Here is a 13,568-nt window from a genome sequence, read left to right as displayed (position 1 = left end):
GCGAGCGTAAAGAAAATCTACTGCACATGCGCAGATGGTTAGCGAGCGAAAAAATAGATTCTCCTCAGAAATAAGCTGTTTTACGAGGAGAATTGAGTATGTAAATTCTTTTTTTACGCGCAGTTGTGGAAAAAAGCGTTTTCAATATAGAAAATAAGAAATACATTCATAACAACGAACAAAAACAATCTCATATGTATACTCTCGAAAATGTATAATAGAAACCAATATCGCTCATTACATAGGCATAGCCTCGAAGATTGTCTGTCCGGTGAAACAGCATTGCGGCTGATTCAAGGCTCAATTTTAGGCTTTGTGGGATACTTCTGAAGTAAGCTATGAATTAAAAAAAAAACAACAGAAAATGTCAATTTAAGCTGGGTTTTCGTTTGTGCGTAAATGCCGTCGTTGACCACGACAGTGAGAGGATCTCAGATTGGGTAGATTTCAATTTGTTTACATAACCTAAAAGATTATGTTTAAATGGGGCAGGTTGAGCTTATTCTTTTAAATGACAATATGTTGATATTATTAGAAATGTTAATTCTTTAATAATAAAGACAAATAATGAAAAGTTATTTGATCAGCTGTTTTAGCACACTTGAAATTTGGACAATATGAATGTCAACAATACTTGTCGTCGTCGACTGCGGAAATTTACGCTCAAACGAAAATGCACCTCAATACTGTTTTATAACAGGTGAATTTTTTTATTAATTACAGGTTTCTTTCTCACGGAGAAATAGAAAGTTTTGATGAAATTTACTGGATGAATGTGGCTGTGGATTTGTCTGCTCCTCCATTTATATGTCAAAGTGTTTTCCTTAGCATGGTAACTACTTACGTTCCCGAGAAACTGTGGATCAATTTTAGAGGTAAGAAAACCGATGTTTCTTAATCAATATTTAAAGATCTCTCCTCAAATAATAAAATCAATGAAAAAAACGTTTTAAAGATAGATAATACATTTTCTTTTGTTTTGATTACAATATTTTTCAAAAATCACATTCCCACAAAAATCATAATTACAATACTGTTTCTTCCATCATTGACGATTTTATTATAACTTCAATTGTAACACAAAAATCATGATGTGCAAATAAGTTAAAACCTCTCCAAAAAAATTATTATTGAAAAATGATTACTGGGAATTTTTGTTTTACAAAATTTCCGAAGCCACAATTCACATTGGAATAAATCCATTTCAATAAGGGTACAACCACACTGGGAGCGGAGCGGAGCGTGGCGTGGCGTTGAGGAGCGTCGTGAACAATATCATGTTAAGTAATGAGCTGAAACACACTGGAAGCGTCTACTCGCAGAGCGGAGCGGAGAGTGGCGCCACACTCCGCGTCTACTCGCAGAGCGGAGCGGAGAGTGGCGCCACACTCCGCGTCTACTCGCAGAGCGGAGCGGAGAGTGGCGCCACGCCACGTCAAACTTTGGAACAAGCTGGTTTGTTTTTGGAGAGTCTACGAGCGGAGCGTCAAAGTGCGAGTGCCCTACTAATGTACATACTAATAAACTTAATGTTTGCCCAAATTCCCCTATAATGTCTATTATTTGATCATTCAAAAGAGAACATTCATCTATTGCACTTTGAAATAAAAAATAAAGCTATTCTATGAAATATGGTTAGCTTAGTGTTATTTATTTATTTATAATAAAAATGACACTTATGTAATAACATAGGTAGATAAAATAATAAGGTAGTCCTTGTGCTATTTTTCTTCCAAATTTATAGGTGACAAAGTCCAAGATAAGGTTAGAATTTCACATGTACAATTTTTATAAAATTTCAGTCCAAAATAAACATGAAAACTATAAATTTTGAATTTAGATGGCTTTAATTAATAAATTTATTAGAAATATTCTACTCAATTACCATTTGTAACAAATAATATTGAGTTATTTCGAAAAAATTGGAAACATTGAAGGAACACAAATTTTTAAACTTTGTAATTAATTTTTAATTACAAGTATTTCTTCAGCAGATATTGGATTCCTCCAATAATTGGAATTAAAATTCTAATTATTAGTGACTACTTGTTTATTCAAATCAGGCTCCACTCTCGTCAAAATATAATCAAAGGTTAAAGTTGACATTCGCATGTAGTAGGCTACTAAAAAAATCGGGACTCATGCTTTCTTAAGGCTGTGCAAAGGCTGAAAATAAACTTTCTACTTGTGATATTTTTCAAAGTTTTTCGATTTGTATATCATCAAGCTATCAAAATGAAAAAGTTTTCTCAGGAAAACATTTTTTTCCGATCATTACTATTTAAGACATATGAGCGCCTGAAGTTTGAATTTTCGGGACAGAACATTTCAAATTCGGTAAATTATAAATTCTTGAGATTTAGAGGATGGATTCTTCATGGTATTGTTGATCTCGTAAAACAAAAGTTTTCTGAAAATATCGATTTTTGAAAAAGTTATTTTTGGGTATTTTTAGTGAATTGAATAACTAACTTGAAAATTTATATTTTCAGAAAATTCTTGTTCTACTAGATGAACAATACCATGAAGAATCTATCTTATAAATCTCATGAATTTATCTCTTACCGAATTTGAAATGTTCTATCCCAAAAATTTAAACTTTAGGCGCTCATATCTCAAAATTAATGATCAGAAAAAAAATGTTTACCTGAGAAAACTTTTTCATTTTGATAGCTTGATGATATACAATTCGAAAAACTTTGAAAAATATCACGAGTAGAAAGTCTATTTTTAGCCTTTGCACAGCCTTAAAACATTAAACTGATAGTAATATTCAACAAATAGTCTACAATTCAAGTTAATTTCATAAACCTACTCTGTCCTTGCAGGCTTAGCTAAAATCCAATACTTTAAGTAATTGTTTTCACAAAGTAATGTCCGTGCAAACTTGGACAAACGCCATTTTCTAGACACTTGACACTTCCTGTGTGTATCATGAACGCTCTGACCACGCCAAGCCACGCTCCGCTCCGCTTTAGCGTGGTTTTACCCTAATACTTACTCAATTTACAGAATCATAATATATAAAATCTATTATATTTCAAAATTTCATAGAATATGTACTAAACAGTAGTATTTCTATTCGTGTTTCAGATTGCGTTCAATACCTCTACGACAAATACTATGATCTATTCTCATCAAATAAGTTGAAGGATAGATATTTGAATAGAATGGATATTAAGAATTTCTTATAATCATTAGTCGATGAAATATATCACTATATACTGTATCACCTACTTCAAAAGGTATAAGAATCCTATTTGATATGACTGTAAAATTAATTTATATATTGTGTAATATTATCAATAAATCTGTGGGTTATGGAATTGTATGTAAGTTATTTTTTATTATGTTTATCCTTGAGCTTGTATATGTAGATAAATTAATTACCCACAATCGAGAGAGAACTTTTTGAACTTTAAATCGAGAGAAAAACTGTCCAAACTTTTTTTGTAATTATTGAAGGGAATTACTTATCCTTGTGCCAAACATTAGAGATCTTGCGAACTCACTGTCACTGTATGCTATTGTTATAGTAGTTATATATTATTGTCATGAAAATAAACATTGAAAATCCAAGTAACCTTTTAAAGTTATACACAACATGTTTCGGCTATATAATGCCATTATCATAATTATGCCATTATATAGCCGAAACATGTTGTGATTGAACAATTTTAAAGGGGTACTTAGATTTTCAATTTTTATTTATACAAAAAAATTTAAATTTGTACTTAAATTTGTATTTAAGAGTAGTCATAAAGAAAAAAAGACAAAATCAAAGTACCTTTTTCAACTTAATTTTATTCATCACTACATGTTCCGACTTTACAATAAAGCTGTGTTACAATAAAAAATATTGGGCTATACATACGGTAAATGAAATAAAAATAGATTATATATATAATATATTTTTAGTATTAATTAGATAAAAAATCAATTTAAATTTAAGGAGGAATCCATTTAAAGAAATTTAAGATGGATCCATTGGGTTGCACTCGCAATTGACCTTCTTGTAACAGAAACACATTGTCAGGCATTGAAGTGAACAGAACAGTCAAGTCTCAGCACGATGACATCCAAATGTTCCTATGTTTGCCAGCTGATTAGAGGCATCGATCGAAACTGAAAGCGTTCTGTTCGTATTTTGTATTTATCACTTCCGTTTGATTCGGAAATAATTCATCAGCTCCCTCCCTTTATGGGACTCACATGATGCAGGAATGAATGAACAAAGAGCGAGGGAAATTTCGGCCGGGGAACGCGTGAAAGGGAAATTCTGTTTTCCCTGAGAAGGGAGTGAACGCCGGCGACCGGCTCCGAGCTAGATTTGGCCAGCAGTCACAATGTGACAGTGGTGCAGAGTAGTAGCCACCTCCCGCCATGGGGAATGGCATGAACAAGGTATCTGCTCAATGCATGCATGCTCTAACCTGTTATCTATATCCTAGACAATCGGCATGGCATGCTAATCATTCATGCTGCACTACAATACTGCACTATCACAACTCATTCATTCATCTTCTCTATATTCATTTACAGCTTGCCGAACTCATTGCACTCTCAAGCTGCTTCCATCATGACTTCCTGTTCCAACTATTGTTTAAAAATTGATAGTCTACCATATAATATCTTGACTAAACATGTCAATGTGTCATGTTTTTCTCTCTGGTCTACTCATTACCGCTGAATCAATTAGTTATCTTCTTGGAATGCTGATGCTGTTGAAAAAGGTGATTTATAATATCGAGAAGTCATACGACGAACAATAATGATATTTAAAAAATGAAAGTACCACATCACTTCCCTTATATTCAAATTAATAGATGTAAAGGAAAGAATGGTTTGTAGTATGACTTCTTGAGATTGTATGTATCATCCTTTTCAACAGTAAACTATTTTTATTTCATAATATAAAGGAAAGAATTGGCTTATAGGATAGTAAATTCACGAATGACGCATCATCACGTGTGAACTACTGGACTGATTAAGTTGAAATTGTGCGTATAGAATCTCAATTTACCGAGGATGTTTACAGGTCTTTTTTAAAGTCTTCAAGTTTTCAGTTTGTCATGTTTTTAATTGAACCCTTGCGGAGCATAGGTTACCTGCTAGTCCAAATGTAATGCTTTTCTCTCTATGTTTTTCCCGCTGAAACAATAATTAGTGATCTGCTTGGAATATTGTTGAAAGGATGATATATGTAATCTCAAGAAGTCATACTACAAACAATAATGATATTTTAAAAAAATACACCACAACAGTCAACATCACTTTCCATACACTCAAATTATTTTTAATATTGTTCTAAATTTGTAACTCTAACAACCCTCTATATTCATCCACTAGTAAACATACTGGATTGAGGAAATTTCATTTTCAATTTGTAATATATTATTGAAATTAGATAATACATACTGACTTATGTAATTCTGATAATTATTAACGTCTCTATTGAAACAGTAGCTAGAAAAATAAGTGATATTCGTTTACCCTTACAGATGGTGTACTAAGACCTGTATCCCTATCTTTATTAAAAGAACTACGCGGAAGCAACAGATGCCAAGATCACCCCTCTAGCTTCACTGGAAATAATTGTATTTTTATTTTTATGACAATTTATCTAATCGCCCACGCACAGCGATCACTATGTGCGTGAGAAAATTCAATTGACGTTTTCACTCGGCATGCTTTTAATATGAGAAGAATGTACCTTATTTATGCAAAGAATTCCACATTGAAGTTCAGAATCAAGCATGCACGTACACTATATTCTCTAAAACCAGTAAGCACCATAATAAAACTTATACCTTCTATGTGCCTTCAAATTGGTTCATCTAATTTATAAATATAAATAATTGGTGACACGAAACAAAATCTTTGAAGACTAATGAAAAGCTTGAATCTTGATGCTTTGAATGGTACAGTAGACAACATTGAAGAAGAAAAAATATGCCATTTTATTGGGTTAAAAGCTACTTTGTTTCTTTCCCAATCATTCATAATAACGAATGATTGATTGTGTATCATAGGAAATTACCGTGCGTTCTAGGACTTGCACTGAGTCAACATAAATGTATAGTTTTCCTAATATTTCTGATAAAGGAAGAAGCAAAATCATTCAAGATTCGGTAATCCGCAGGTTTTGCATTGAAATTTTCCTATAGGTTATATATCTCTTTTCATTATGTCATTCAACTAATATTATTTGTTAGCTCATTCTAGAGTGAAAACGACAAGTGTAGAATAAATAACAGTTTTCGTTAAAACAAGGAGAGACTGGTGTTCTGTTTTTTCAGAATTAAATTTCAGTATACACTGAATTCAAACGCAGCAGCTTATAGAGTGACAAGTCAACTGAGTTTATCATCTTAGAGGTAAGCAATAACAGTGCATGTAACAAGTTTTTTGGAGGAGTTATATCAAAAACTGAAAGCTACTAAAGTATATTAGTCAGATTCTGATAATCCAAAGTTCCTCTTCCATAATGTAAGCGTGAGAGCAGTGGAATGTGGAATTAACCTCATGAAAAACGCAGTAGGCGTTGATATGGATTTGCAACAATGATTCTAACCCGTGTCAGCAACAAGCAAAGTATCGCATAGTTCAAATTCAATTTTAGAAAATAAAGTTGCTGTTTGTTTGTCAAAACTATATGCTTTTGTTTTCATGAGGTGTAAGTTCAAAGTGTTAGCAATGCTATTTTCTAAATAAGTCACTTGACTATTACATCAGTATCTCTTTCCTCATGCATGAATCTTTTGACCCAGCTTGATTCTAATTTTATAAATCTATTCTTCTCAAAGTCTTTCTTGAGAAACTATGAAATATCACACTTTCCTCCAAAATGAAGAAGTTATCCAACACTGTGAGTGAGAATATTGCACAACAGCTAAAGCCAATGAAATTATAGTGTTTTTTCACTCTAACTTTGTGGGTTAAGAGTAGTGAGATGAAAAAGCTATTCATACTTATCTGGAGTACTTAACTGTAATCTAATTCATGTTGAAAGTGTACATCTAACTAGACATAGAACTAACTCATAACTAACCAAATCTCTAGACATATTTATTGTTTAACAAAGGATGCTAACAACAAAAAATTCGTACCAAAAAGATTGCTTGAAGCAAAGAGTATCTTACTTTCATCATATTGTAATCTTAATTTTCCAGCATTGCGGTGTTATTACAGTATTCCATAAAAGGTTTTCCTTGCTTGTGACAGAAACTCAATTGATAGAGAATCTATGTTCCTTATAGCATTTGAGACAAATTATTCCTCTTGATAGACAAATCTCCCAAGTGTAAGGGATTGTGATCACAAGTCACTATGATCGAAGAGAGTTTCTCTCTCAAATTTGTATTTCTTTTTCAAATTCTGCTAGTTGCTGTTCCCCGAATGTCTCTGTGGCTTTCAAAAAACTAGTTCTAGCTAGATATGCATCTCGCCTGATAGAGGAATTGAATAATCGCTTTGCTTCTCTCAACAATAGCCACTTGTGCTTTCACCAACTTAATCTGAATCACAACGTTCATTTGACTTGGAAGTAGTATCTTTTGGCTTCGACAGTGTAAGGGATTGTGATCACAAGTCAAATACACTCAAGTTTCTCTCTCAAATTTGTATTTTCAAATTCTGCTAGTTGCTGTTCCCCGAATGTCTCTGTGGCTTTCAAAAAACTAGTTGTAGCTTATATGCATCTCACCTGAAATCAAATAATCGCTTTGCTTCTCTCAACAATAGCCACTTGTGCTTTTAGCAACTTAATCTGAATCATGACGTTCATTTGACTTGGAAGGGATACATCAAGGTTGTCTTACACTTATCTAAATACCTACTTGCATAATTACTCAAATATAACTATAATCAATAGCTTTCATTTTTCCTTTGATAGAAAAAAGTTCTGTCTAAATCTACTTCCATAATATTACTACCAGTCTTAATTTGTTACTCAAATAATCTACTTGCTTTTCATTTTTAACAATCACCTTTAAGTACTTTCTCAGAATAACTTGTATGTGTTATCTCTAATTCTGCCTTATCTCTAAATAAGTAGTCATTCACTGTCATATCAAAATAAAAAATTAAAATATTATTCTTTTCTCCTCATGCTCACTCTCCATGAATGGAGAGTTTGATGTCCCTCTAGAATATTATGATTGATATGTGATTTTCAATCATTTGTATTTTCTCTACATTTAACAATATACGGATTTTATTTGAACTTTTACATTTCTCCTATTTGATTGAACATCTCTTGAGATGAAAATCTTTCTTGTTACTGCATCTCAGTAAACATGTGTATCAACAGAACCGCTGATTTTTTTGTTTCACTTCAATGTAATTATGCACTTTGCTCAAGTACTATCATTAAAATTTCATCTATATTGCTATCTGCTTTCTACAATCAAGTAGTATGCTGCTTTCTTTATTTAGCTACATCTTTACATCAGTGCAACTTCATCTAATTTTGCTTCAACTCTGATGCTCCATTTTGGTGATGCAGAACTATTGTGAAGCTTCATGGTTTTTTCTTATGACTGGTCCTTTAAAAACTTTACCACAAATAATAACAGTAAGATCAAATTAAATAAAACAAGATGAATTGAATCTCTTCCATTAGATGAAGTGAGAAGGAGAGTTGATAAGAATGGTTTCCAAGCCAATTTGCATAGAGTGAGATTTCAGAATCACTCTTTTCTGTCAGTGTTACTTGAATTGTTTTGAGATTTCCACTTGCCATTGCTGCAATGACAAGTCCATAGAGAGAAAGAACAATTCAGTTAAATCTATCAGTTAGATACATGCCTCAGTTCTGTTATTTCCTTAAGAAAAACCTGTCACTGGAAGTTTCATTTCTCCATACAAATGGTGTTGTGAGAAAGAAGTGAGAAATGTCTTGAAGCTTGCTAACTGAATCACTCTTCACTGTCAGTATTACTTGAGTTGTTTTAGATTTCCACTAAGCATTGCTGCAATGACAAGTCCATAGAGAGGAATAACGATTCAGTTAAAATCTGTCAGTTAGATACATGCCTCAGTTCTGTTATTTCCTTAAGAAAAAGCCTGTCACTGGAAGTTTCATTTCTCCATACAAATGATGTTGTGAGAAGGATACTTGAGAGAGTAGTGTTGCTGGCTGAAATTTTAGAATCACTCTTCACTGTCAGTATTACTTGAGTTGTTTTTAGATTTCCACTTACCATTGCTGTAATGACAAGTTCATAGAGAGGAATAATGATTCAGTTAAAATCTGTCAGTTAGATGCATGCATCAGTTCTGTTATTTCCTTAAGAAAAAACCTGTCACTGGAAGTTTCATTTCACCATGCAAATAGTGTGTACGTGATCTAGAGAAGCAATTAGCAATTTGACTTGTAGCGGAATGCATTCATAACTTCTTCTTCCTCTCATTCTTCTCTTTGGAAGCTATTGTATGTGATGGAATGTGATTATCGTTTCACTTAAATCTGTCAGTTAGACACACTTCTCATTTCTACTTCTTCCTATTCTTCCCCGTTCCTCTACTTCTCCCTCTTCTTCCTCTCTGTTCTCATACTTCTTCCTCTCTTTGGATGCTTGTTATTATATCGTTTCACTTAAATCTGACAGTTAGACACACTTCTCCTTTCCACTACTTCTCCCTCTTCTTCCTCTTCCTCTCTGTTCTTATACTTCTCTATGATAGCATGATAAATTTTTTGAATGTGATTATTGTTTCACCTAAATCTGTGAGTTAGAGAAAGATGACTCGGTTAAATCTGAGAAACTCGTTCCACTTAAATCTGTCAGTTGGACAAAAATGTTTCAGTTGAAGCTCTCCTTCCAAACTCGATTCACTTTAATCTGTCAACAGTAGAGCCATTGAATTTCTCATTCTCCTTCTTCTACTTCCAAACTCGATTCACTTTGGTTGAAAGAAAGCGAGTACTTCTTCTCTATTCTCATACTTCTTCCTATTCTTCTCCTTTCCTCTTTTTGAAAGTGACTATTTCTTCTCTGTTCTTATACTTCTCTATGATAGCATGATAAATTTTTTGAATGTGATTATTGTTTCACTTAAATCTGTGAGTTAGAGAAAGATGACTCGGTTAAATCTGAGAAACTCGTTTCACTTAAATCTGTCAGTTGGACAAAAATGTTTCAGTTGAAGCTCTCCTTCCAAACACGATTCACTTTAATCTGTCAACAGTAGAGCCATTGAATTTCTCATTCTCCTTCTTCTACTTCCAAACTCGATTCACTTTGGTTGAAAGAAAGCGAGTACTTCTTCTCTATTCTCATACTTCTTCCTATTCTTCTCCTTTCCTCTTTTTGAAAGTGACTATTTCTTCTCTGTTCAATAGAATTATATAAATCTAAAGTGTAGGTCATATCTAAATTTACAAAGAGTTCGATTCTTGTTGGCAAGATAGATGTTATTCAATGCAGAAATCATTGTTATTTTTCTAAAAGATAGGATAAAATGAATAGTTCTCTTTCAGGGGGAGTTTTGACAACCCACAAAACTCATTTTCCATTTGAAGAAATAATATCAAAAAGGTGCTTAGGACCTTACTTTTTTGTTCAGCTTGCCAAAATACCCCTCATTTCAATATAAAAATTTCCGACTGACTGTACAGTGAGTCAATCATTCTATTAAGGCTTGAATAACTTTGAAATTTTAATTAAATAAAAATGGTAGAGAATAATTATCATGTAGATATCAACACCTTTATTTAAAGACATATTAACTGCATGCGTTCTCATATTGCCGATACAGCATTGATAACACTGTAGACGTTTATTTAGCAGTCTCAAAAAACTGTTCTAGCTGAAAAATTAATAATGCATGCCACGTGTAGGCTTATACATTGCATCAGGAAAACGAAGTTCAAAACTATGGTTTTCCTAAACATATGTTTTTGAGGTAATTTCTTTGATGCAGCTGTACATCACCATTTCACATTCACCATTATAAATTATACAGAGTTTGTGAAAATAAAAATGTTTATTGATTACCAAAACTATTATTATATTTCTAGTTAGTTCTATATAGTTCTATTATTATATTAATGAAATAATAATAATATTATTAAACATATCAATTATCAGTTATCAGAACAATATTATTGAGGTTGAGTGGAATCAGGTAGAAAGCAATAATAGAACAGATGTTCTTTTTTGAATTTCTATCATAATATTGTGTTATTTCCAATGATTACAACATATGTTAAATTATCACATGTCAATAAATAAATTATTATCTCATTTCCATATGGCACTCACCTTACCATGTTCATAACCTTACTTAATAGGATCCTTTTTCATCCTTTGAAACCCTTAGAGGCAAAATATCTCAAAATCCGTTCTTAGTACGCGTCTAGCATGTTTGAAGAATATTTGTGCAAAGTTTCAAGTCTGTAGGACAATTGGTTTGAGCTGTAGTGTGATTTTACATCAAAATTTTCGAAAAATGCCCTCTCCTGGACCCCCTTGTGATCCTGATCGAAATTTTTCTGCATAGATCTAATTTTTTTTCTTAGCTGAACAAAAAAGTTCCTCATGACTTTGCTGTGCAATGAGCGGTTAAAAAGTACAAAATTTTGGGGGGGCCCCAGCTCCCTCAGGGGGGCAAATTTCTGAAAATCCTTTCTTAGTGGATGTTTTCAGGCTACCATAAACAATCGTGCAAAATTTCAAGTTCTTAGGCTCAGCAGTTTGGGCTGTGGTGTGATTTCAGTCTGTCGGGGCTTAGCCTTTTATAAGTATAGAGAAGAAGAAGAAGAAGAGATTTTAATGTGAAATACTAAAACAATCTTATTCGAAGTGAAGTTCATAATTGGCGGTTAGCGTGTGCAGTGCATGTCATGGTTGGAAACCTTATAAATAGCTAAGGTATTTAACACCAGTTCTGGTGTTTTTCTTTTTTTTTTAATCATAACGAAATAAGAGTTGATTTATTTATTCAAGTGAGTAAATCATTGCTTTATAGTTATTGGTTTTAGTATGAACGATGTCATCGTTGCTTTTACTTGATATTGAGTAGGATATGTGGTTGCAATAAAAATACGTAAAAGATAGACATTCCAACTCTAAATATTATAAAAATATTATTAAATAGATTTTATCAATAATAATAGAATTAAAATCGAATAATTTATTTTCATAATCTGAAAATAAATGAAAATAGCTAATCCGTTGGGTTGGTCAAGCTGGTTATCAATGGTCTATTTGGTTTTTCTCTGTATTGAGGTAAAGTCTCCTTGTACAAAGCCTTGTACAAATCACTTCACTTGCCTTCAAACAAATCACTTTCACTTGAAACCTTCGACCATATCGAATATCGAACTATACCAACCTATCGATATCGATTCTTGAACGGCGATACATCAATATTTCTCTGCCATCGATATATCGACATACGGTACCTACCTAAATATACCCTCAATCTCTTTTCTGTAATAATTTGATTATTATTCATTAATAATAATTTAAAATAAAATAATACATGTGATTCTCATTTGATATTATACCAACATAAAGTTATTTTTTCAACTGTAAGGCACCTATTATTGAACTGATTGTATCCCAGCGGTTGCCGGGCCGCCGACCGTTGTAGTATGAATAAGAAACCTGCAGGGACACCATAATGTGGTGTAATTATTGTAATAAGAGCAATTAGGAATAATACCTAAAACTAAATTTGTGTCTCAATGCTGATAAAAAGACTTCTCAAAAAGGCTTATAGGCTATCATACAAAACTAGGACACCAGGTGTCCAATAAAATTCAAGGCATTACAGTAGGCCTAGTTATTATGACGTAGGCCTGAGGACACCTATATTAAACTAAGGATACCATCAGTGTCCATGAACCATTAGGGTAAAGGGCATTAACCGAATCGCTGCTATTAGAAGATGGGCACCAATGGTTACTCATCTACTATACCCGACACGTCTTTGGGGTAGGGTGATACATTTTACATATAAAATTAGCCAAATTGCTGGAATAGCCTAAATCATGAAGAAACCTAAATCATGAGAATTCAAGAAATCATGAAGAAACCTGAGAATTCAAGAAATCTGAATCATGAGAGTTCAATATTGTCACTGTATTAACAATATTGCTCTAGAAAAACCAAATTGCCATTACGAGATTCACTTCAAACTGTTATACACGGTCGCACCAAAGCCTGTTAACTTTAAATCACGATTAAATGTTACGAAAACCAATCGGAGAATCCTTCTTTAAAAATAACTCTTCTCTGATTGGTTCTCGTAGAATTTAATCAGGATTAAAATTTAACAGGCTTTTGTCAAGAATATTGATTGATCTTACTTGTAAAGGAATGCTGAAAGTTTAAAGTGAATACCACAACTGTTAGATCTCGTGTCTAACTTTAAAATTTTATTGCTATAAAAACTTCCCAAATGCTAATATTTTTAACTGTTAGGATTCCTTATAAATAAAACCAACAGTTCCCATTCAATCAATGCTAACATTTTATAATGAATCTCACTATAGCACCATGATGTTAAGTTGTTTAAAATAATAATCAAGTGAGAAAATGAAATTAAAAGACAATGAA

At 32.7% G+C, this 13,568-nt stretch overlaps 1 protein-coding gene across 1 annotated transcript in view; it reads left to right on the top strand.

The window, feature by feature from the left end:
* The window catches only part of LOC120351480, a 29,108-nt gene extending 25,521 nt beyond the window's left edge, over positions 1-3,587 (top strand). Inside the window, exons 3-4 of the mRNA XM_039429033.1 lie at positions 724-875; positions 3,094-3,587. Of these exons, the coding sequence (XP_039284967.1) occupies positions 724-875; positions 3,094-3,194 (253 nt within the window). The 3' untranslated portion in view covers positions 3,195-3,587. The remainder of the gene's footprint in view (positions 1-723; positions 876-3,093) is intronic.
* The last annotated feature ends 9,981 nt before the right edge of the window (positions 3,588-13,568 follow it).

The sequence above is a fragment of the Nilaparvata lugens genome, chromosome 5 (assembly GCF_014356525.2).
Source record: "Nilaparvata lugens isolate BPH chromosome 5, ASM1435652v1, whole genome shotgun sequence".
Taxonomy (NCBI): Eukaryota; Metazoa; Arthropoda; class Insecta; order Hemiptera; family Delphacidae; genus Nilaparvata; species Nilaparvata lugens.
Note: the sequence above shows the minus strand (reverse complement) of the source record. Positions and strands in the feature narration are given on the sequence as shown.